Source organism: Aulonocara stuartgranti (genome assembly GCF_965226115.1).
Source record: "Aulonocara stuartgranti genome assembly, chromosome: 17".
In the NCBI taxonomy this organism is placed as follows: Eukaryota; Metazoa; Chordata; class Actinopteri; order Cichliformes; family Cichlidae; genus Aulonocara; species Aulonocara stuartgranti.
In genome coordinates, this window is record NC_138953.1 from 5,180,001 (window position 1) to 5,206,474 (window position 26,474).

At 43.0% G+C, this 26,474-nt stretch overlaps 1 protein-coding gene across 2 annotated transcripts in view; it reads right to left on the bottom strand.

Moving 5' to 3' along the window:
• gas2l3 (growth arrest-specific 2 like 3) overlaps positions 1-26,453 on the bottom strand; it is a 27,447-nt gene extending 994 nt beyond the window's left edge. The window contains exons 1-9 of one of the 2 annotated variants that reach the window (XM_082509817.1): positions 26,345-26,453; positions 13,258-13,313; positions 6,416-6,593; positions 5,377-5,495; positions 4,971-5,112; positions 3,966-4,029; positions 3,738-3,879; positions 1,780-1,884; positions 1-1,462 (exon numbers count right to left, since the gene is read on the bottom strand). The exon at positions 1-1,462 is cut by the window's left edge and continues 994 nt beyond it. In XM_082509817.1, the coding sequence (XP_082365943.1) occupies positions 107-1,462; positions 1,780-1,884; positions 3,738-3,879; positions 3,966-4,029; positions 4,971-5,112; positions 5,377-5,495; positions 6,416-6,593; positions 13,258-13,281 (2,130 nt within the window). In that variant the 5' untranslated portion in view covers positions 13,282-13,313; positions 26,345-26,453 and the 3' untranslated portion in view covers positions 1-106. Of the gene's footprint in view, positions 1,463-1,779; positions 1,885-3,737; positions 3,880-3,965; positions 4,030-4,970; positions 5,113-5,376; positions 5,496-6,415; positions 6,594-13,257; positions 13,314-15,521; positions 15,758-26,344 lie in introns of those variants that run through there. The other variant, XM_082509818.1, reaches the window with a different exon arrangement.
• Between the last annotated feature and the right edge of the window lie 21 nt (positions 26,454-26,474).

Below are 26,474 nucleotides of genomic sequence, written 5' to 3' on the forward strand. Positions count from 1 at the left end.
AATATAAAAAGACAATTAAATAACACAGAAAAAACTAGACAAAAATGACAATTCATGACTATTGACGATTTCTGCAGAACAAAGCTGAGTGCCACCAGCCTGCTGGTTAGGTCTTCTGCCTCCTCTTACTGCTCATTTCAAAATAATGCGCCTCGCTTTTCCCTTTCAGTTGTGGGACCTTCTTCCTGATGCTGGGCTCTGTTTTAACAGCTCTGATGTTGGGGCAGGAGTTTTGCGGTGCCCGGGCGGGTTCCGGTTTTAGAGTCGGCTTGATGGCGTTAGTTGCGGCTGCTTGTTTTCGCCCTGCCCTCTGAGCTGTGACTGCCGTTTTCTGATTGGCTTTGTTGGAAGCAGAAGGGCCCGAGTTGCCCCCTGGGACCCGCCCGGGGGAGTCGGCAGTACTGCGTGAGGGGGTGGCGGCTGTTTTGTTGACGGCCAGTCCCTTAGTTTTGACTGTGGCCTCATTGCTTTTTGGCAGCGAGCAGGCAGGTTTAGCCGGTGCTGGAGAGGCTCTCCGTGAGCAGGGGGTGGGTGTGCGGGACTGTGAAGGGGTCGTTGCTGCTGATCTGGGAGTTGGAGTTGCAGCTCTTGAGGCCGTCTTCGCTCGCTTCACTGCCTCGAGACGGAGGCGCGAAGCAGAGGAGCCGGGACAACGTTGTGCTAGACGAGAGCGCTGGCTGGCGCCCAACGGAGGGCGGGTGTCTTTAGAGGTAGCTGACTGTACTGGTGCAGTGATAGGGCGCAGCACTGGGACCAAGGTGGGAGAGGTGCTGGGGCTGGAGGGTTTGGGACATTTGGAGGACGGCTCAGGGCAGACGGGGCTTCTGGGCTGAGAGGAGGCACAGCGAGGTGGTGGTCTGAGCTTTAATTTGGAGGTGGAGCTTGGATCCACAGCAGCAGGTGATGGAGCTGCGGCAGAAGTCAGAGCTCTACCCTGACACCCAGGGCTAGGAGACTGCCTGGAAGTGCTACCCACAGGCGTGTGGGGCTTAGAGGAGTAACCTTTGGAGGTCACAGGCAGAGGAAGCTGGGTAGGCTTCCTGGGGAAGGACCCAGTCATCTGGATGTTCTTCTTAGGCGCACACACTGAACCCTTCCTGGGCATTGTGGGTGTGCAGGCTGGAGAGGCGTTGTAGGACCGACACGTCTGACCTACGGCGGACACAGACGCTGGCTTACAGGCTTGAGTCGAAGAGGAGGAAGAGGTAGAACAGGAAGAAGATGAAGAGGAGGATGAAGGTGACATGAGATCAGTGACAGCAGCGAGCGGGTCCATGTCAGGAGGAGGAGCTGAACTCCCATGATGACCCCCGAGGCCTGGGGGGCCTTTTTGGAAGGCCAGGATCTTCTGCTCCAGAGTGGTGAACTGCAGTACCCGCAGCGGGTCGTATTTCAGCAGGAAACCTCGGAGGGTGTCCCAGCCGCCACCGACGCGCACCATCACATGTTTGCCATGAAGCATCTGAGGACACAAAGCAGAAGAAGGGCTGCTGTAAAAATTCACTCATTTTCAGTTTGGACAGTCCAACACCAACAAGTCCTTCAGTAACTGCAGACACACAGATGTAGTTTGGCTCTTTGGACAGCGGCGTTTTTATAATGTCATCACATCCAGCCACAATTGGTTAATGAGCTTACATGTTGAGTTACAGTTAAAGCCGCTGCGACTGCCAGGGGATGCACACATTGGCAACAGCCACCGTGCATACTTGCTAAAATGAGTGGTCTTTGGCTGTTTTTCATTTGCCCACCTCAACTGCAGTGTGCGTTCATACTAACCCGAATGAAGATGGTCTTATCTCCGAGTCTGTAGCGTCCCTCAGACAGGTACTCGATGGACACTCTGTTAGAGCAGTTGCAGGGTGGGTTGTCCATGTCATGCTCCTAAATGAGCAAGGGAAAGACACAGTAGAAGGCAATTAGAAAGCTAAATTAAAAGTTTGCCTGGCAGCGATGCTGCATTCCCAACGTAATGGATATCAGCAAGGATTTAAATGGGATCTACAGAGCTCATTTACTACTCCATAGATCTTATATTGATCCTGCATGCAGCACTTTGGGTTTATCCATCTCTAAAGTAGAAATTCTCAAACGGTAAGGCGCAACGATTTAGAGTGGCGCAAACATTTTTTTTAGATTCTGAAGTGATCCAGAAAATAGCTGCACCTCATTGGCTGCCCCTCTTCTGGCTCAGTATTTTTATGACCCATCTCATCACCATGACTGAGATAATCAAATAACGCCAAACTGATGTCAGCTCAGCACAAGAGCTGAAAAAGTAGCTGCAGACCAATTATTCAGAGCTGCCTCTACCTGAGCCCACACACTCATAATGCAAAACACTGGTGATCTTTAATAATGGGGAAAAAAAAAAACAAAAAAAAAAAAACAGCACAACAGGTCCCCTTTAATGTAGGGTGACCAACTGTCCTCTTTTCCCCCCAGACATGTCCGCTGTTCGCGTTCTGTCCGGGGGGATTTTTGAGATTGATGAAAATGTCCGGGTTTTCTATGCGCCTACAGAGGACCCATATGTGTGACATCATCCAACAAGTAATTGTTCGGGCTCACAGATGCGCACCTGATGATGTTTAAAAGATGCCAAAGCGCAAGTGCAGCTTTTCAGAAGAACTGCAAAAGAAATTTCCCTCGTACCGTCCCGGTAATTTTTCTTACACAGACGAGACTTATTTCTGTACCATTATTTACTTCCAGAGGTTTTTAAGCTATTTTTTTTTTGCACTTGTTGACTTGTAAAAGCCTATATGATGTTTTTTATTTCACCATTCATTAACCGCACAGAGAAGGCATCGTTTAAATAGGTTACATTTTCAAACTATTTTTATTAAAGTTCTTCGTGACTAGGTCAAGTGTCTTTTTTTTTTTTTTTTTTTTTTTTAAATCAAAATATGGTCACCCTACTTTAATGACCTCACGTTTGCTTAAGCGAGCAGTAATCCATCCAATAACTACACCTTCTGTGTCACTGAAGTCCAGCACGTCGACTTTATGTTAAAATTTCTCTAAAGATGAGACCAATGACCGGGTGATGAAGGCACCTGTCAGGCAGCACAGGTTACAAGGAGCTGATTGTTGCTGCTCAAATGTAATGGGCAGACTCAGCTGGTAATAGACACACTGGGATTGTGGATGCTTTTATCCAAAGTGCCTTCCACTTCAACGAGTGCAGTTTATTTTTAGCACAGCCATCTCCTCTGGGAATAAAACTATCAACTGTGACGGTGTTGGTGCATCATTTTACCCAGTGAACCACACAGAGGGCTGAACCCTCCTAACACCACCCTCAGTCTCCATCAGTGAGGCAGAGTGAGATGGACCACTTCCACCCACTGCGAGTACATATGTACGACGGCCCACATGTGTAGCCTGGAGGTCACGTGTCATTTGCCGTCACACGTGACCTCGAGTGGCGACAGAGCATCACATGGTGGGCTCTGATGCGTCATGCACCCTCTGGGGTGCCGATGGCCGTCTGGCGCCATCTTGGCTCAGCATCAATGCAGTTGCACACGTACCACATGTTCAGCAGCCTCACGCCAATGTGTGCTTTAAATTCCCAAACATCTCCTCATCTCTACGCGACCTATCAGGATCATAATCCAGACGACACGTGCTCCGAACACAGCGACGTCGCTAAAGGAAGCCACAGATTTTGCCTCAAGGTGAAAAAAACCTCATATCGTGTTTGTTTCAGTTTGTTTCATCACTGAACTCACCCCGGGTTGGTAGAGGCCGCCATGCTGGCAACACACGCTGAAGGTTTTGACCGCCGGAGGCGGCTCCTCTGTCAAGAGCAGAGTCTCCTCCATTTCGATCTCCTTCTCCAGCTTCACCAGCACAGGAGGCTCCACGCCGTAGCTGAGACGCACAGAGATTACAGTGGAAATTCAATCTTAAACCATTTCTAATCCCTCTAAAAGTGCCTTCGGTGTTTAAAGACTTACTTGGAGATGATGCGACCGATCTCCAGCAGACAGAGGCAAACCTGTCGAGGCTCCTTGTGCAGCACTGAGGTGGAAAACAAAGCAGATTAGTTACAACAACAGCTGACGCTCCTGCTCCCTTTGGATGGGGCGAAGCAGACAGAACAGGAGCGACAAAGTGAATTCACGTGTTGAACTCCAAAAGGTGACGCGACGAGAGCAACATTAAAGTTAATTATTCCCCGAGGAGACGATGAGGGATTCGGCGAGCATAACTACAGTCACTCGAGGGCACTAACAAAAACATTTATCTACATGTACACATGCTGTGCTCCAAATCGCCCCAATCCAGTTTGCTGGGGAGCCTTTCATTTGTAATGAAGTGATCTCCCATAAAGAGTACTCAGAGTGATTGCTCTCCTCAACAGATCCTATTAAACCATTAAGAAGTACAGCTTAAAGAGCAGACTCAACTTACAGCCCGGATCTAGTCCTTTTCATCCCATTAGCATGCTGAACATGAAGCCCAACATTGGAAGTTGAGGATAATTACATATGGTATAGCAGTTAGTACAAATCTACAAACCTCAAAACACTGAGGTGAAAAAGGAAAGCGTGCAGGAAAGCGCAAACCTTTTTCTAAGGGTTTTAATCCAAAAGCAGGAGTCAGCTGATAGAAAAATGTTGTGTGTTCACATAGTTGCATCTAAATGACCTGGATTAAAAGATTTTTATCAACTAAGATTACATTTGTCCTGTGCCAAAGTTTGAGACTGAGAACAAAGCTTAAAGTTTAATAACTGAAGAATTTTAATGAGTTACTTTGTGTTCTTACGGTAAGTCAACAGCCCAGAATCTGGCCCAAGTGCAAGTCAGATGGCGGTCAGAGTTCAAGCTGCAGTGCACGAGCTTGTATAAAGATATCTTACTTAAAAGGTAACAAGCACACGGCTACAAACAGGACTCCACCACAGAAAGCAAGCAGCTTGTTGTTGGTTTGTGCTGCAGTGTGTTGTAGGTCTTTACCGAGGCCTTCCGACTCAAACAAGCAGGTCTCCTCCACACCGATGTGTCGGCACCAGGCCAGGAAGTTGGCGGTGTTGTCGCGAGCAAAGAAGGAGCCTGGAGAGGCATCCCGCTTGCATGCTACCTTCCTTGTAGGAAACAGCTGTCATGGGGATAGAAAGTAAACCTTTATCGTCACGAACCATGACATCGAGGCGATTTATGTCAAACCACAGAAAATACACAGAAATCCAGCAGTCAATAGGCTGAATATAATCTGGTCAAATTCTATTAAAACGTGTCCCAAACACACGGCACAAAGGACTGTATGTCCAGGAAATTCATTTAGTTTCATCATACTGGGCGTTCATAGGTCTTCCCAAACATTCCTTATGTGAGAGCAGGAAAGCTGAGCCGCGTGACTCACCTTGCTAAGCGCAGAGGGGCAGCTCTCAGCGATCTTAGTCTGCAGCACACCGATAAGCTTGCAGAGCTTCACACCATTATTCAGGTCCTCCATGAAAACCTCGGCTCTCACCTCCTCTCCTGGAAAAGAGAGGAGTTTATTATATTTTCTAAATTACAGAATAATCTCTACTCACAGTAACCGAGCTCAATGCTAAAACAGCCTACCTTACCTGGTTTTTTCCAGTTCTTTGAAAAGATCACGTTCACACAACAAAAGCCTTTTGTTGTCCTTTTGTTTAAACAGATACCACACTGAAAGACTTCAGCTTTTCAGCAAGAGCCTACTGAAGGAATTCTAGCGTTCCCACGACTCTTTATTGTTAAAAATCACCACTCTAGGCAACTCTACAAAGGCTACCAAGGGAACAAAATCCACGATACCGTCCCGCAAAGTGAGAACGATTGCTCTGCAAAAGTTTATTTTCCAACAACAACAGTGAGCCCCCGAGGCCTGGAACTTTACCCACCGTTTGCCACCTGCTTCTGCAACGTCCAGCCTCTCAGGATTGATGATCAATGGTCAAACAGTTTAAAACAAATCTTATAATGTGGGTCTTTGTAGTCATGGTACCAATAATTTACATTTAGTGTCAGCACCTGCCCACATTCCTCATGAGAAAACTCAAAGTCTGCCTCTGAAAACACAAACGTATTCAGCAACAACAATAGAGTTACCAGTCAGCTTTGATTTCCTCCTATATTCTAAAAGAGACAATAGATGTCAGTAGAATAGCACACATGGACAAAATGAAAGATTTGGTTCCACTGTGGTTTCAGTGGTTTGCTATGAGCTGGTTGGGAATAGCGGCATTCAAATCCAATTACATGGGAAACCCGTGTCAATAGCGCTTCAGTACTTTCCTAGCCTGGAGGTGGAAACTGTTCACATGCAACCGTCAGCTGTTAATTCCCAAACGCACAGGTTTGGACACAGGCACGGTTTTATAATACACCTGGAAACGTTTAAGAAAAAGTGATGCAGAACAGCTGATGCTTACCCAGCATGCCAGTGAGCCATATGGCCAAGTCCTCCTGCATGGGCACCAGTGTGGCCTCGTGCCGCACCGCCAACCACTGGTCATACTGGAAGACATTTGTGAGGCCGGGGCCGTGCCGCTGCACTAATGGGCTGCGAGGGCTCAGTGAGGGGGCGTCAAACTTCTCCCCAAACCACACCTGGAAACAAAGAATCGCACATGTAGGAAAAACAATTAAATAAAATCAAGAACACAAATTACTGTTTTAACCTCCTAGGACCTGGCATCCACATATGTGGACATTTTTGGTTATTTAGACCCAGATACTCAATTTTGCTCTACAGGGGCCTGATATCCACTTACGAGGACACTATACTACCACTGTTCTATCGAAATAAAATAAAAAATAAAAAAATAAAAATCTGGTAATTCTTTGTTTTTACATTCATCGGGCCCCAATCAGCCCAAATATCAAAGAGAAATTAAAAATGCATGCCGTGGAAGAGTTCGGGTCTTAGGAGGTTAAATGCTGCCAACTGTCTTGGATGTCAGGGCTTGGTTTGTGCTTTGACACAAACTAAACTATCGAGTCTTGGAAAGGCACACACCGTCAATACAAGTCATGTCCAATCAGCTGAATGCAACACAAGTGGACTTCAGAGGAACAGCAGAGCAGAGTTTGTCCTGCTTGAAAGCAGGTAAGCTACCTGTTCTCTGACTCTTTTACTTCCTTTACCTCCAGGCTTTTGTTGTTCAGACAAATGCACAGAAAATATTATCTTTTCCATGAGGAGCTGTGTTATAAGTCTGAGCATGCCTCAGTCAGCACACAGTCTGTGAAAACACCAAGTCCACAGACTTTTTTTTAAAAGACACTGAAAAATGACTAAAGATTAGGAATCATTCCACGACTGGCTCTCTGCAACATTATGATAGCCTACCTACCCATTCAGCCCAGCACTGAGAGAATGAGGGGAATTTATGGGAGCCATCCATGCAGAGAGGACGTGTCAGGGATGCAGTCACAGCACACTTCACTTCTGTGAACACACTCCACACAACATGCTCTAACAGATCCACTGAAGCTCAGCCTGTTTTTAAACCTTCCATCATCAGTTTGTGTGTTTCAGTTTTACTTTAATTGAGATCATGTCTAACTAAAAGCCATTATTCACTTTATCATTTTTTTTTCCTGACAGACCTAAAAACAAATAAATACATGTTTTGCCTGGAGTGAGCTGCTGACCCCAGCTCGAGACAGTGATGTCTCATCATGTTCATATCTTCTGTCACACACACACACACACACACACACACACTCCCTTTCCATTCTCCCTCACTTTTTTAGTCATTGGTTTAAGTCACTAAATCTGATTTAAAAAGAAAGTAGAGAAAGAAAATACTCCTGAGACAACATCTGATGGGGTTGCAAAGTCATCTGTGTATAGCATTAACCTTGATTGTCAGAGTATTAGCAATGTGGTCACGTAAAAGACAAAGCTAAAGCTTCTTCTCCCCGAGTGTGTGTGGTCTGTATGGTGTGTGATGCAAGTGCACAAACTAGTTACCCCATTTTGTTCTTAAGTTTTTGATTGTTTACAGGCAGCCGACCATGTAATCTAGAAACCAGTAGCAGATGTGCACCGTGACAGCTCGTCCAGACATTACATAACTCACTTCAGGATGACACCCCCACCGCCTCCTACCCTGTATGCTGACATCTGTCTAGGATACAGTCTTTAATCTTTGCATCCATCTCATACCATTGAGCAAAAAGGGGACACGGAGTCCACTGTGCTTAAAACAAACCGCAGTCTTGTTGAGGCCTTGAATGAATTGCATTCGCTCAGCAAACGCTAATTCACAAACAGGAAACCTTCTGGGCAGCGGAACAGAGAGAGACTGTTATACAGTAATGGGCCTGTACTGATACTTTGAGCTATCCCAGACACTGTATGTGCAAGCTTCGAGTAGTCTTGTAAACAATGAAGCACTGAATTAGGGATATTGAGTCTTTGGCAAGATGCATCCATCTTTATAGTAAATAAAACTACATTAAAAAAGGGAATTTCAAGGAACTGGGGGCATGATTGTCCCTCATTTTAGGTTATAAGAGATTAAGAACTTATTAGGACTGTGTGAACTTGGTCTTTAACCTTCAATGTCAATATGCAGTCTTATAATGAGGATTCCAGAGAGAAAAGTGGGGGAAAAACAAAAACACACTCTTCCTATACAGTTTAACTGCCAAAAAAAAAAAAAACACACACAATCATGCTGTGTGCCCTCCATTTTTGCAAATCACATTTTGACTTTGAGGTTCTGCTCCGGTGATTTAATACGGCACAGCCATTAAGCTGGGGGATTCTCAAGAGGAAAGCTCATGAAAGCAGCAGAGGGCCAGAATTTCTGACTTTTAAACCAGTAAGGGTCAAAATTCACGACCATCATAGCCTATGTTTCCCATACATCTCGAACATCCAACTTGAGTCCTGTTTGTAGAGTGAGAGGTTTCAATCACACCTGATCTCAGTGTTAGACGAGTCATAAAGTTGGGTTCAACAGTGCCAGCTCATACAAGCTGATGGCTCAGCTGATGAACTTCCATGCATCAATTAAATTAGATGATACAATGATGCTATATGAGGTGCTATTTGAGGCTTTAGCCTACATACAAGCCGCTTTGCAACCCACCTCCAAAACAGGACCTCTTTTCTTGTTATTTCTAACTTAACGATCATCACATTTCTTTTTGCTGAAAGCTGATGTGCTCTGTGTTGGGGTCCCTGCCTGCAGCTTTCCAATGTCTGCACTTTGAAGAGCTTTAAGAGCCAAAACAGACTCGTACAGGTAGACCTGAATGAGGGTAGATGTAAATAATCCTTTGGTGATAGTGGATCTGTCTGAACTGAGATAAAGCCCCATGTGCGTCCATGTCATATCACCTTTGACCCCAAAGTGTTGAGGAGCTTAAAAACACGGGAAAGTGGCAAAACGCCCGATGTTCAGAACAGTCCCGCTGTCTCAAGGTTGTCTCACTTCAAAAGACACCGATTACGCAACAGCTCAGAAGCTTAACCTGCCCATGGTGTTCTCTACAGTCACAACAACGCATGTTATTTTTTGCAACATGCAGCGTAGTGCAACTTTGGATTATCCCCAGTGGTCAGGCAGCAATTCTAATCGGCACAGCACCTTTTACGTCACTTCTCAAACTAGTACTTGCACCTGACTGTATGTAGGCTCAGTGAACATTCAGGTTTTAAAGCTTAATGAAGGAGAGTATAGGGGCATTCAACATTGACCCCTCCCCAAACAACCCTTCTCTGTTTACTCATTAGGTACAGGATTGTGTATTGGTAATCCAAAAAAAAAAAAAAAAGGGGGGGGGGCTTTATGCCTGTATGTTGCCAATTACTTGAATTACTAGTTTCTGATGCTCTTACCTTAAGCCACTTACACCAAGGGCAATTAAATTCCCTCAAACAATAGCAAATAGTAAGAAGGTCAAAGGGGAACACTGAGATACATCTATACATCTCTCTCCATCTAGTAATATCTTGATGTGTTCTCTTTAACTAATCCTGAGGGTGGTAAAAGAAGTTGACCCCTGATTAAACCATTGGTGGTTTGACCTCCAAGTGTCCTCGGGCAAAATGCTAAATACCAAGTTGCTCCCAATGGCAGCAGTGTGTGAATGGGTGAATAAGAGTCTTTATGGAGTGTTCTGAGCACACCGAGCTAGGAAAGAGTCACGTGAATGCAAAACATTTTTTTATCTTTATTTCAATGACTCATGCAAAAGACGTCCATTGAAAACAAGAATTTATCAAGTTAAATGTTGTGTAGCTCAACCGGATCTGAAGGATAATTTCCCAATGTAAGAGTTTTCCTTACTTCCCATGGCCTGACTGACCTTTAAACCCATTAGGATTATAACAAACCCACAGCAGATTGGTTTGGCTAGGCTAAGCTAGCAAAGTCACTCTGTTCTTTTCAGAATGATATGAGCTTTCTGATTGGTCGAGTTTATAGGTGACCATTATCATCTTAAAGTTTTTCCTGTCTGTTATGTCTGTTTAGTGGTTGTAGTCATTTCTGCTAATCCATTTTCTGTTTTAGCAACAACCAGCATATTGAGCATTTGGCAGTTAAGGAATTTGATATTCCCCCCAGGAGGTGGTGGAGACCAAAGCAGAGCTGAAAGTGACTGTGGTCATTACAAATTCAAGCTAATGTTGCTGCCCCCCCCCCCCCCTTGCTACTTTTGTTCTCAGTGCACACCCAAAAATAAATAAATCCATACATCCATATGTGCGCGTGCGTACATACACTGTCTATGTCTACAGATATCTATCTCAGTTTCTCACTTGTGTTCTCACGTGATAGGAAAGTTCTGCTAAAAGCCCATCTAATTTTATCTTGGTGTGATTTTTAACCCACAGCTACTATCACAAGAGGTTTCAGGGGCAACAAAGCCTCAGACATTACATATGATAATCGCTGCATTTGTACTGACGCTATTATAGATGAACGCATATGCTGCTTAGACTTCCATGAGTGAATAACATCTTCAGCATGAGTGAGCAGAGCAGTCAGTGTGTGACCGATTATTGAATGTGATGGTGCTCTACATGGGCAGTGAAGCTCTGAGTCGAGCTGTGGAAGTCGCTGCAGTGTTACAGTCTGCATCATCACTACAATCTGATACGGATCAATAACCTCACAGGGTGACTGATTGATATTTGGAAAATAAAACCCACTAAATACCCTTCTTCTCCATCTACGTTGGTCTGTTTGGTCTGCTCTGTTGCACTGAAGAAGCTTGAGATTAGGGATGGGTACCGGTGTCGGTTCTGACATAAACTGTAGTAACCAGACCGAAAAGCAGCGCACATTTCGGTGCTTTATTTCGGTGCTTTTTTTTCCTGAGCTGTGATAGACTTCTAGCCAATCATTTTACGTTTCCGAGGATAGTAGGCGGGGCCAGGTACGTACGTTCTGTTAGAGCAGAGCTACAGATTAAAAATGTCCAAGGCCAAGCGGTCAAAAGTCTGGCTGTACTTCACAGCAAAATATGCAAACTCCGCAGCCTGCAACAAGTGCTTTAAGCTGATACTGTGATACTGTCAAAGGAGGTAACACCAAGAATCCGATTAAACAGCTGGCGACGCATAGCGGTTTTTTTAAAAGCCGAGAAATGCGCCGTATTTGATAGCTTGCTGCGAGACCTCACACCGTGCACGTCGGGTGGGTTGCCAGTTATCGGACCCGGAGCAACATCCCCCAAAAACCCGAAGAATAGAGTCCTGGCCCCTAGCCCTGCCAGTGTAGCAGAAATGATGAGGATGATGGTGGCAGCAGCAGCCGTTCTTCTCTGCGTGAGTAGCTTCATGTTGTTCGTGTGTAATTTACGTTGAGTAGGCTAACCACGTTATTACATTAATGCATGTAAGGTGAACTAGCAAACCTCATCATAGCTACATGCGGCTGTCTTGTTTGATGGCAGATACTCCCTTCACCCTGCCAAAAAGGCTAAAATGACCAAAGAAAAAGTGGGAAACAGTTAAACATGAGAGGGTTTAAGTTGGTGGTTTTTCCATTGTTTAAGCACTGCTTCCAGCCAAGAGTGATGCCATATATGCCACATAGCTGCAGAAAAGGCTAACATTGTTATCTTTTTACAAAAAAAAAAAAAAAAAAAAAAAAAACACAGCTGAACATGAGAGGTTTTTGGACACAGTCTGTGTTCTCCATTCTTTAAGCACCGGTTCGAGCACCGCTTAAGCACCGGCACCGTTTCAAAAGTACCGATTTGGCACCGGTATCGGATAAAACCTAAACGATACCCATCCCTACTTGAGATGCTGCTAAAGGTCTGATAATCCAAATTAAAAGTTATAAAGAAGGACCTTCCTTCCACATGTGAACAGCCGATGCATTTTTTGGGCAAGCAAAATCTTTTCCTTTATACTCTCATTTACCCAGCTTGTTTTTTACATTCCAAATTTCACTGAGATTATAGTTTGGTGCTACCAAACCATTATTTGGGGAAAACAAAAGAAAACTTAAAAAGAGACGGTGCTACATAAACTACAAAGGAAACTGAATATTATCTGGCGCAGGCAAACTTTCTAAGTAACGTAAACTTTTCTTAATCTGCAGCATCCAACCACAGTTCATCGACAGCTCCCAAAAGCCTCATCAACACATTGGCATCAGCCAGAGAGCTTTCCTGCCACATGTTATCCACATAGCACTGAGATACATATTTTGCATATCTTCAGTCCAAGACAGGCAGCGAGAGCCAGGACTTTCCAGACCAGAGAAAAGCATGTGACAAATTTGTAATATGATACATGTGTTGTTTTGGTTTTTGGGATGGGTAACACTTCGTTGCTGGGAGGGGTAGAGAGAGGGGGAAAGAAAAACAAACAAACAAATATATAAAAACCATTGTGCATTCCACCCACTCCCCCCTTAAAAATGTGCGGGGAAACTCCTCAGGGTCTGAGCAGTGGAACGTCAGACATGCATAACAAAAACAAGATGGCATGCTGCAACACAGGTGGGCTCACCACAGTTGTTGAGTGGAAAGACAGATGTCTGCACTTCTTTAATTTGAACACCACAATGTGCAGTATGTGGGAACTTCTTCCCTCAGCATAGCACTGAGGCTCTGACTGGCCCAAAGGGGGCGCTACGATAAGGACTCAAAATCAAGTTAGCACTACAGCATGTGCTAAAATATATAGTGGCTGTACAAGCCCAGAATGAGGACAGCACTGGTTTAAACTGAAATTAAACATCCATGTGTTTGTGAGCTTCATGTATATCAGACTTGAGATGGGGGATGAGCCTACCTGGATGCCAGCCTGGACAGCCATTACTTTGATCCTAGATGATTCCCCTTTTCATTCTGTAGAAACATGAAGGAAAAGAAAAGAAAAACACAGGTCTCAGACTAAATGAAGTTACAGTGCAAAACGTAACAGCAAATGCTAATAAGGACAATGTGTTTAAACATCTTGTGTTGTCTTTGCACCATTTTCAATTTAATAAAAATCCTTGTGCTGTTTTTATTTACCTTTTACATAAAGAATGCGAACAAGAAATTCCAGAGAGCTGCATCTGCGTTCCTGAAAACTGCTAATCAAGATGCACAGGGTATCTGATTAAAAGCTACCTAAGGGAGTTTTAAAGGAACAGTTCACCAACTCCTGCATAAACACATCATGTTGATGCATTTAATATGGATCTGGAGGTGATTAGCTGACTTTAGTGCAGCATGAAAAGACATGCTTTTTAGGCGTTTCTTTTGAAACAGCAGTGGGAGTGGTATCCACTTAAGAGTCTTGAGACCTTGGTGTTGCTGGACAGCAAAGAGAAATGCTGCACAAGTATGAGGTGGATGACTAACCGGCTTCTCTCTAAAAACTGGTTCCACCATGAAACTCATTCTGAGAACATATGGCGTTCTGTATTCGTACAGAGGGGGGAAAATGTTCTTCATTTATCCAACTTTGAGGGTTTAAAAAAAAAAAAAAAAAAAAAAAAAGCACTAATATTCAGAGCAGGGTAAAATCCAGGTAATCTAATATTATTTATACAGCACATTTCACTACATGTAAGCTGTGTGTGCCAACAAGACCTGCAAGTTAGACAGACACTCACTGTTGCTAAACCTGCTTAATGATGAGCCTAAAATTAACAATGTAATAAATCTCAGTTTCCCCAAACACCAAAGTGACATCTTTGCATCCATTAATATGATGAACATAAAATACAGCTGGAAAAGGTTTGGCATGTCATTTTTATGAATGATGCAAAAAATTAATCAATTGACTAGTTGTTTAATCAGTACTTTGGCAAACCCCCATACAGCAAAAGCTAGGTGAGGATAAAATGACAAATTATGTATTAGCTGGAAGAATTTACACAGTTGGTAATTTAGCTAGGTTAAAATCAAGTGAAGTATTGCCAATACTACAGCTTCATGTGTATGACAACATCATTACAAACTTTATCCAAAGTGGAAATGGCAATGTAGCCAATCATAAGCTGCTTTGTCTTGCTGGTGAGTCAAAAAAATAAATAAATAAATCAGTTTAAGAGTAGATAATGTGTGCTGTTAGCAATCAGGACTTTCTGACATTTCAGTGACTGTACAAAAAAATAAATTAATACAAATAATGAAGGTGCAGCACTATAATCAATAAATTTTGCTTATTGGCCAACCCTACACTGGAACATGCGGACTCTGGAGTCAAGGCAGAGCCCTATGAGAACAGTGACTTCTAAGCTCCATTTGGACACATGTTGATTATTTCATAAAGTCCATTCCATGTGGCTCTTCTCCCAAACTTAATTTTCATAGCTTTCCTTCATCTCTCAGTCACAGAGGGCCTGTTTTATTAACGAATTAGACAGGAAAGCCAAATGTGACTGTGCTGAGTTAAATAACAGAAGGAAGTTAAAGATATAAACAGCAAACAACCTTCTGCGTTAAAAAGGAGGTCCATGCTGTTTTTGCAGGACATGCAATGAGTTTAGGGGGAATCAAACTTTCTCACAAAGGGAGTGATGGAGTGCTGCTCTGCATTTTTCCCCACACAGGATGTGAGGGATTACCCTGACCCTCCAATGTCCCCGAGGGCGTGTATGTTTGACAAAGAAAGACAGTGGGTGGGGTGAGAAAGCAATCCCAAGCATGGAGATCCTAATAACACTGACAATTTGGTCAACGCAGCTGAGGCAATAGTCTGTCAACACCAACCCCTACATTCTCCTTGGACACACAAACCTCAGCTGATATCCACCACAAAATGGAAAGTGAAATGGGTTTGTGAAACTTCTACACTGCAGGATTTCACTGTTCTGGTGTTTTCCACTGATGTTGTCATAAACAGATTGATAAAACTGACATAAAAAGATACATTCCTGCAGCTTTACATAAAAATACCGCTACAACTGACACTGAAATGATTCGTTCATCAGAAGCCAGCCCGACAGTACTGTGCACAGTCATCCAATACCACAACTGCAGCCCAGCGGAGATGAAATGCAAGTCAGCGACCAAGGACAGGTCGGGGTGGACTAGAAAGGATGACAACACGAGACAACTTACCTGAGAACAACAAACATTTCGGACAGTCAGGGAAGATGCTGCAACAAGCAACTCTGATCAACGTCCAAAACATCCTCAATGACGAGCCGAAAACCCTGCGATGTGTCCGTGCAGAGCGGCTCCAACGTCTCTGCTTCCACGAGTTAGCGGGGAGGGAAAAGCAGTGAGAGAATGACAAGGAGGGAGGGTGGGACGAGAGATGGATGGGAGGAGGTGCAAAGGGAGAGCCCTGACTAATCAAGTGGCTATGCTTCACTAAGCCCTGACCACCCCCTTGCTTCCTCCCCCCAACAATCCTGTCACGGTGGGACCCCTCTCACAAAGCATCCATTGTTTTGTTAGCTTTCCACTCTCCCACACACACACACACACACACACACACACACACTAACCAAATGAGGAACTCTCCAATCAGGGTGCCTAACCCTAACCCCCCCCCCCCCCAGGCTTGTCCCACCAGAGCATCCACACAATCTTCCAAGCCAGTACCCAGCAGAGTGTTTGAGGATGGAGGCAGGCCAACAGTAAGAACCTCTCCAGTTGTTAAGCCGCAGGTGCAAAGGAAAATGACATTAGCATCCATGTGGAAAGGGCTTCAAGAAAACTGCCTCAAAGAGTAAACTTCAAGGCGGCAAAAGCAGAACACATGACATCATCGGATCAGATGCCCAGATGTTGGTCTGACACAGTTGTTTCAAGTAGCTTCAAGTAGACAATCAAACCCAGATTGTTGACTTGCCACAGCATCTGTAGATTGTCTAATTCTCTGCAAGATATCACAACATTCTCCGAGTAATTCCTGGTGTTGCTCAAGATCAAACAACATTTTTTTTTTTTAAGATTTGAGATAAAGTTCAGGGGAATGTGTGTGACTGTTGCAGTATGGGTATTGGCAATAACTGACAGATTAGGTCAGAGACAGAGCACTGAGAAGCATGATTTGTTACATCTACGTCAAGCTTAAGAGGATTTCAGTGAAGTCTTTTAAAGCACGCTTTGGACATAACCTCAGGGCTACAAAGCAAAATACCCAGAGGCAGTGGAAAAACATGGCGACATTTAGAGTTCTAAAGATCCAGAATGGCTCTGCTTCTTTTCGGCATACATGCATTCGTGACAGGTCACGCTCAACAACACTGGACAAAGGGCAAATCTTTGGCTCTGGACTCCAGTTGTGTGCATCTGGGGCTCCAGCAGAGCCTGAGAGCACGATTTCCTATAGAGACCAAAGGCACCCACACACAGTCAAATGTCAAGCACAGAGGAGGGCGAGAGCTGAAGTCAAAAAATGGGGAGGCGAAGACAAAGCACGTTTCACTATGGTGAACTTTGGTGTGGCACACTGGAAAGGGCAGTGTTTAACTCTATGACACTGAGAACTACCACGCACATTCCTCCAAGGTCGTCTGAGGGAAGGAGAAAAAAAAAAAAAAAAAAAAAAAAAAAGGGCCCAGTCTGTTCCCCTCTAAACCACGTTTCCATGTAATTTAGTGCATTTGCTACAGCGCACTTATCATTGGGGTAAAGCTTAAGGGTAGGAATGATTTGGCATAGCAGAGATAACTGGTTGGGATCAGGGTAAGGTTGAGATCAATTTTATCAATCTCAGACTAATTCAGGCTGGTGATAATGTCCCATTCACATTTAGATAAGAGGAAAACATCAGGGAACATCAGCACTCTTCAATCCATATGGAATGCGTCTTCATCAACTTACAGCTCTTGTCGACAGGATTTTTTTTTCTTTTTCTTCAATATCCTGGCTCTTAAAATCAAGAGCCATCAAGCGGTGCGGGTTCGTAGCTTAGCAAAGTTGTACTAAATACAACCAGAATTCATACATAGGGATGGGTACCGGTATCCGGTGCCATGATGGCACCGGTTCTGACATAAACGGTAGTAACCAGACCGAAAAGCAGCGCACATTTCGGTGCTTTATTTCGGTGCTTTTTTCCCCTGAGCTGTGATACACTTCTAGCCAATCATTTTACGTTTCCGAGGATAGTAGGCGGGGCCAGGTACGTAAGTTCTTTTAGAGCAGAGCTACAGATTAAAAATGCCCAAGGCAAAGCGGTCAAAAGTCTGGCTGTACTTCACAGCAAAATATGCAAACTCCGCAGCCTGCAACAAGTGCTTTAAGCTGATACTGTGATACTGTCAAAGGAGGTAACACCTCAAATCCGATGAAACACCTGGCGACGCATAGCGTTTTTTTTTTAAAAAGCTGAGAAATGCGCCGTATTTGATAGCTTGCTGTGAGACCTCACACCGAGCACATCTACTGCGGGTGGGTTGCCTGTTATGCAACATCCCCCAAAAACCCGAAGAGGAGAGTCCTGGCCCCTAGCCCTGCCAGTGTAGCAGAAATGATGAGGATGATGATGCAGCAGCAGCCGTTCTTCTCTGCGTGAGTAGCTTCATGTTGTTCGTGTGTAATTTACGTTGAGTAGGCTAACCACGTTATTACATTAATGCATGTAAGGTGAACTAGCAAACCTCATCATAGCTACATGCGGCTGTCCTCTTGTTTGATGGCAGATACTCCCTTCACCCTGGCCAAAAATGGTAAATGGCCTGTATTTATATAGCGCTTTACTAGTCCCTAAGGACCCCAAAGCGCTTTACATATCCAGTCATCCACCCATTCACACACATTCACATACTGGTGATGGCAAGCTACATTGTAGCCACAGCCACCCTGGGGCGCACTGACAGAGGCGAGGCTGCCGGACACTGGCGCCACCGGGCCCTCTGACCACCACCAGTAGGCAACGGGTGAAGTGTCTTGCCCAAGGACACAACGACCGAGACTGTCCGAGCCGGGGCTCGAACCGGCAACCTTCCGATTACAAGGCGAACTCCCAACTCTTGAGCCACGATCGCCCAAAAAGGCAAAAATGACCAAAGAAAAAGTGGAAAACAGTTAAACATGAGAGGTTTTTGGACAAAGTTTGTTTTTTTTCCATTGTTTAAGCACTGCTTCCAGCCAAGAGTGATACCATATATGCCCCATAGCTGCAGAAAAGGCTAACATTGTTATCTTTTTACAAAAAAAAAAAAAAAAACAAAAAAAAAAAAACAAAAACACACAAAAACAAAAACAAAAAAAAAAAAAAAAAAAAAAAACACACACACACACACACACACACACACACACACACACACACACACACAGCTGAACATGAGGTTTTTGGACCAATTTTGTGTTCTCCGTTCTTTAAGCACCGGTACCGTTTCAAAAGTACCGGTTTGGCACCGGTATTGGATGAAACCTAAACAATACCCATCCCTATTCATACATAAGGTACACGGGATTATAAGGGGCACTGTCGATTTTTAGAAAAATCAAAGGATTGATTTTAAGTGTGCCATATTTAAAAAAAAAACAAAAAAACAAAAAACAACAACATGGTAATAACGACGGCCCGCTAGCATGCTCTACCAAAAATAGTGCTTTGTTGTGTATCTGACAGACGAAAGCTAAACCAGTTCCACACCACTGAAGTTGCAGCATTTTTACAAACCAATTCTGGCTCATCCGTTTCATTCAACAATCCGCTTTCGCCCTTCTCATTCTCCGTTCCTGCCATGTGCGTATAAAAACAAAGGCACTGCTCATGCGCGTTTTACCCACATCGCGATATTTCATTTTCTTATCGTTGCCCAACATTATACCAGTATTACCATGAACGGTATGATATGGCCCAGCCTTAGCTATGAGTAAGAAACACTTTGTTACAGGTTTTACTCCCTTGGTGTAGAAAGAAGCCCCTTTCAAGATGGTCCATCTACATGACCACTGCAGTCTTCAGTGTGTATGCAGTTTCAGATAATGTGTAATACTCAGACTTTAATAGGACTTAAAGGAAATATTCCTAGCTGGAGCTTCCCTGCAGCGTAACTCAACATAGATGCTGTGTGCACATTTTGTTGAGGGTGGGGATGAGGCATCTGTCCGCATGTTACCAACACAGATCGCCTTTCTCCAGTCGTAGCCAGTAATCATTTAAGAGGATCAACGCTATTCCAGACAGCAGAGCGCATCCACCTCCACGACGCTCCGTCACCACAACACACACAGCACGTGGCGCACACATGCTGCCTGCAGCGCTCCAGCGATTCATGCGCTCACCCGTGCATAAGTGCAAAACAGAAATGAGAGCAGATTACGTAATGAGTTAAAAGTAGAATGTTTCGGGAGGTGATGTCCTTTTGATTTTCCACTAGATGACACTGTGTACGTGTTGGTGGGTGGGGGGTGGAAATGGAGTAAACATGGGTAAAGATACAGGAAAAGTTAGCCATGTGAACTCCAAAAGTCCTCGAGGGATCTCTTGAGATGTAGAAGAACTCATGTCTCATTAGTGCATGACTTAAGTCCATCAGTATTAAAAAAAATAAAATAAAATAATAATAATAATAATAATAATAATAATAATAATAAAATAATAATAATAATAAAATAATAATAATAATGTGTTATGGATGCCACATACCTTCTTTTCTCCAACGTGCTAACATATCTAATCAGGACGTCAGCATGGACATCCATAGAGATTGACTGAAGCGGACCAATACCAGTAATACCAATCATACAAGCCAGTTTGTTTCTATGACATTCAGGCCTTCTATAAATTAGAAATCTACAAGGATTCTGCTGGACATCCTTTTAGTTAAGATGTTTTTAATGTGAAAGCAATGGCCTGGTTAATGTAATACCACCAGCAGAGAAAATAGATGAGTAATATCCCAGTCCTTTTTACCCACAGTGTGACGTGGCTGTGGGCCAGTGAACCCTCTGCTGCCTTGCCTTCCTGCAGTCCAAAGAAGTTCTGCTGGACCCGACTAACCCCAAGAGAATACCAACTCCTCCCCTATTAAACTCTTTCCTGCTGAGCCCTTTGTGTCTGGACTTAATTACTCTGTCGAAGGAGCATTTCATTTGGAGCCTGGTCTCCCTCCTTTTCATTACAGATGGGGCCCAACTGCACTGTGTTCAGAAGGAAATTCATTCAGTTGAGGAGAATGAAAAAGTAAATATACTTCAATAGTCTGTGAGTTAACTAAGTCCTGCATCTTTAATTAAACTATTCTGTCTAAAGCCGCCACCACCACCCCTGGCCTGCACAGGCTTGCTAATCGTGGTTTTCCACAGTAAAAAGACTCGTTCCCTTTCAATCATTTCTTGGACCTGACTCCTTTGTCCTCATTGGAGCAGCCTTTCCTTAGAGGCGAGTCAGTGGGAGCAAAGCCCATCTTAAAGGCTCAAATGAGTGGGAGCCACCTGCCAATCCATTTTGATTTGTTGATGCTAATCCATGGCTCAATACATGTTACCAGGTCAACTGTAGGATTTCAAAACCCCTTTCTGCTGACTCAGGATCAGGCTTTTTACCCAGCTTTCCACAACCTTGACCGCTGAAGAAAATTATTGAAGCCAATTCTAGGTCAATAAAAAGGAATACCACAAATAAAATCATCCTAGGAGTCAAACTTTTCCACAAAAGATATAATCAGTCATGCATTTATCCAAAACACACCAAGTTCAGTTATTCAAAAAGATCTCATATTTATGAAAAGCCTTTCCGACGTCCACATCATTATTTAGTACATTGTGTAAAATACCACCACTAGGGATCGGTAGATTGCAGACTGCAGTATGAATTCTGTTCTCTTATTGCTCCCAATTCAAGTGCACAGTCCTACCTACAGTGGCCGCTGTAGGACATACAACTCTGTTCATCTGTAGTGAGCTTTAAGCTTTTAACAGCTACTAAAAAAAAAAAAAAAAAAATTAAATATTTCTTGGTCAAGACTCCGATTTCACCAAAATGCAACAAGCCCCTTCTCTAACCAAGTTCTACACCAGCTGCAAAGCTTCAAACATCAGTTCAAACAGACATTTTCCCCCAATTTCACAGTTGACTTTGTTTTGTTTTGTTTAATTAAGTTCCTGTGTGACATCAGCCGTCAGTTGGCTGCGTCAATCACCAGTGTTTGACAAGGCAAGGTAACACTTAAAATGCACCACACTTGGCAAGATCCCTACTCTGAGCTGTGTCTGCTGACCTCACGTGTACACCAACTACACTGACCTCTTCAATTCAACCACAGTTGAAGAATAGAGCCAAACAGATTTATTAGTGAATGCTAGAACAAGCACAACACCATGAGTTCATTGAATTAATAGTGACCTGGGATGTGACGTTGTGTACTGAAAGTTAAACCTGGAAGGAAAAAGTTGCAGAAATGTGGCCAGACTCAGACTATGCTTTTCCACTGTAAACATGTTAGTTAATCATTTTCCTTACTGATAATATGAAAAATCAGGCACACGGACATTATCTTTTGCCATGTCCGACATCTGTCAATAATCACACACAGAGCCTCAGTGTTGCTATGCTACAGGTCTTATCAGGGTCAGTTCAGATAAGTCCCTATAGCCCAAAACATCCATCTTGGCCATTATCAATTCTTCACAGAGTCAGGCCAGAGAGATGTAAAAGGTCGAGTGGTTGTTGAGCTCAGCCTTATTAGCCACATTTTTGTTCAGTAACAAATCAGTTTAAGAGGGCATGAAACTTTTAAAATCTGGGGCACCTTTAACACAATGAGCCTCACTGGTGCCAAGATGAGGTGGAAGGACTGATCAGGAGGGGAAAAACCCCCCCAAAAGAAGCAGCTACAGCATCTGAATGCAAGATGATTTGCCTACAACACATTTACTTTTATAGTGTATTTAAATGTTTATACATTAAAACAAAAAGTTTATTTACAGCTGAATCAGTCAGCTGATCCTTTATTCATTTCATTAAAAAAAACAAACAAAAAAAAACGAACTAGTCAAATGAGCTTAACTCAACTGTGAAATCGTGAAATGATTGAGTTCAGCTAGTTCAGAGAGTGCTGACTGAATGTTCCAGATTTCTATAGTATGTACACAGTTTTAACAAAAAAAAAAAAAAAAAAAAAAAAAAAAAAAAAAACACACAAATCTAAAGTTCCCTCTCAGATAAATCATAAACATGCACCTTTTCAAAGTCTGTGTTCCCTACAGTTATATTATACAAGCCTGCCCACTGGGTCACCAGCCCCGACACTCCTACTGCCCGTCCCAAGCCAGATAACTCACACCAAGTTACATTTTTAGGTGAGCCCCAAATGGCGCAACTGAAACAAGACAATTTTTGTTATCTGAAAAAAAAAAAAAAAAAAAAAAAAAGACTTACTAACAAATGATCATCCTTGTTCAGACAGTTCACATGCTAGAAAGCAGTAATACCAGCGGGCCCTGCGTTTAATCAGAGCGTGCAGCAGGCGTAGCAAAAGTTCACATTGAGCTACGCTGCACCCACTAAAGCTGCAAGAGGCTTAAAGAAGGGGCGGCTGATTACTACCAATTGCAAACAAAGTAATTGGGAATTAAATATTTTTAGAGAGAGGCAGGTTACAAACAATATTATTTAATAATTCCTCAACCGAGGACCAAGTAGTTGTAGATTTTAATAGATCTGAAGACAATCATCAATGGAGTTCTTCTTGCAGACACTAATGGTTTAACTGCTGCTCCAGCTGATCCCACCACCATTCCAATTACTGCACAACTGAACGACTCTGGATATTAAACACCACCTATGAATAATGCATGCATGTCAGCTGCGCTCTGCACCATTTACAGACCTCCACCTATCAAGCATCAGCATCCCTTACTTTTTTTGGGTTTTTTAAAATTCACACACAAGACAAAGCAGGCCTTAATGAGTTAAACATGCTGTGGGCACATATGGGCTGAGATGCTGCATGTGTGGACACAATAGAGATGGTAATGAAATCTTGGATTAGCCCTCATTTATTTAGGATATAGCTTACAGGAAGGGGATGAGGGGCTTCAGGGAGCCTTGGCAGGTCCAAAACATGAGGCCTGATGCCAAAGATCAAGCAGATGGTGATTATGAAGATAGCTGGAAATGAGGTTGCTGCTCATGTGTGCACTCAATTATCAAGAGCAGGCCAACGACAGCCATGTCTGAAACAAAGTGAGCCACTGTATTGTTGTCAATCTGGAGACAGATTACAGTCTAGATGAGAGCACAGTGCCATGGGAATCAAATTTAATAAAAAAAAAAAAAAGTAGTCAACAAGTTCAACAAAACCAGCCTATAAGGTGTAAATACAACAAAATAAAACCAGTACCGGTACCAAAAAGGGAAGATTCATTCATAACACACGGGAAAAGCTCCAGGGAAACGGAGTTAATGATAAAAACAATTTAAAAAAATAAATTGTTTTTATTGTTTAAAACCAATAAAAACCCTGAAAACCATAAATTTCACACCTGAGCCTCAACTCTTACGGTCCGGTACCAAACGACTCACGGACCGGTTGGGGACCTCTGTTCTAGAGGACTTCAAAAACCAGCCATTTAATTGTGGATTACCGGTAGCAATTTTTCAGCAAAGAAACCTGTGAACACACCACTCATATACGTATTTTCAAACATTTGAATATTTACACATTTATCAAACATAAATCAACATTAGAAATTATCTGGATTTGTGTTTGAGACCACCTTGCAAACAAATGTAGTCATCAGTCTCCTTTTTGCTTCCTTTTGGTCTCCTCCAGCAGAGTATACCAGAGCTTAGATTATGGTAGGGGTGGGGCATATCACATTTTCCATAATAATGATAAACACAGATATGAATTTTTATGAGATAGAAAAGTGTTCCATTTCGTTATCAGTGACACCGTGCATTTATGTTTTCTTAGCACACCCAGCTACAAGATAAGCCCAGGAACGTCTGACAGCGAGAGCTACAGGTCAGCCTCGGATGGTGTGGACTTGTCACAACCTAAAAAAAAAAGAACCAAAAAAAACAAACAAAAAAAAAAACAAACAAACCCCAAACTCTGCATTAGCGCTGGTATAAGAATATGGTAAGCCAAACCATAATAACGATGTGATTAATGGTAAGCCTAATGGTAATGCCCCCAATGATTGTGAAAAAAACAAAATTGAAATAAAACTATTACTTTTTTCCCCTTCATTAATGTGGTGCACCAATGACGACAACTATACAGACTTCAGCTAACAAGAAAAGTAATGGTTTCAACAAGTCCAACAAGGAGCAAAAAAATAGAAGCCCTTTGTTTGTTTGTTTTAAACAAGCACTACATTAACAGTTGGATTGCGTGGCTCAACTTTCAGATGCTGGATAAAGTCCAGCCTGATAACAGGATTTCATCTGGGCATCTAAGAATAGCAGCAGTGTGAATAGAGCTAAACATGGCACAACAAGTACATTAACCTGATCACTGATGCTAATCCTAATGATCGAAGTCACTTTCTAAACGGACTGTGCAGGTCAAACCAGCGGCATGTTCACACCCAGCAATTATGGTGAGATTAACAGATATGATGTACTATATAGGATCTGTCTATAAAATGCTAAAATATTCATTTTCTTTTTTGTTATTGAGGCTGACGAGCTAAAGGCAGCAGGGGAAAAAAGAAAAAAGTCTTCTTGTTGTGAGACAAAAATAAACAACCATGAACTGATTGCCAGCACCTATGGCGCAATGTGTGAATGGTCCTTCCCTTTTGTTACACTCTTTGCAGGAAGCACCTGCGGGTCTTTTACTTCATCCCTCTTCCTCCAGCAGGAAAGGAGGATTGTCAAGGACCCGAGACTTCATGTAAAAGTACTCCCTCTTCACTGTGTGGGCACAGCGGGCGCTCTTTGATGCAAAAACAGCTGCATGAGAGCCGCTAATCTAACCTACTCTTTATATTACTCTACTGTCAACAAACATAATGCTGTGCGATACTGCAAATGTTGGTATCGATCCAATATAAAATAAATACAGGGCCAGGTTCACCAAATTCTGCACACATTTTTGGATCAACGTCTTATGTCTAAACGTGCTATAGGCTAAAAATAAAACAGAACTTACAGTTAACACAAAAAGTTCAGACATTTTACATAACGTATGTTTGAAGTGTATTTTTGCATTTCCAAAAAATATATTTTAAAGATATGTAATTATGTAAGACAAGTCAGCTGGCTACATACTGAATTAGAGGACAGAAACAAAGTATCGATCCTATCAAGCTAGTATCGATACCAACACCGGTGTTGATATCGATCCACCCTCCTCTACAAACACATCATCGCCTTCAGCCTCTACCCCTGCAACACCTCGACACACACAGTCTCCTAGGTTAGATATGTACTAGTAAACTGCTAATCCTCTTAACTATTTATTCCCACCCTAAATTTGGCCTTGCTCCATAACGGGAGGCGTCGCCACACACACCGCAGCAGCACGCACAGACCTGTCAAGAGGAATCTTTACAGTTCAAGGATGCGAAATGGTTTGCAAAGTGCCTCAAAACATAATTACAGTCTGTATGAAGAGAAAAGCAACTGTCCCACAGAACAGTTAACTACGATAATAATAATAATAAAAAAAATAGGCAACCAACTTTTAAAAGCAAACTTGACCTGTGCTTCAAAAACAGAGTTTTCTCTAAAAACAACAACAAAAAAACCAAAACAAAATAGACACAGTCAGGAACACGTCTGAATATTTTTATTTTAATTCAGAGACCTATTAAAACCCGTATATAATTCAGTTTATATTCTCTGGTTCTGGAAAAATAACGGCGCTTTAGTCGGAACCGTGTTAGCACAGTCCACGAGGCTCCCTCAAAGATTTTCGGGAGGACCCGCAGACAACCTCTGCACAGGCGAAAACTTTCAGATACATTTTCCTTCTTTTATTTATTTCCTGTGACAAAGAAAGTAACAGTTTCAGACTTACCAGCGGCTGAGCAGGAAGCAGACTCTTGACGAAAAACTTCTACTCCTTGTGGAAATGTTGACTTGTGTGACTCCTCGCCACTAATTTTCTCCAGAGTCGCTACTGCTGCTGGATATTTGTGGGCAGCGCT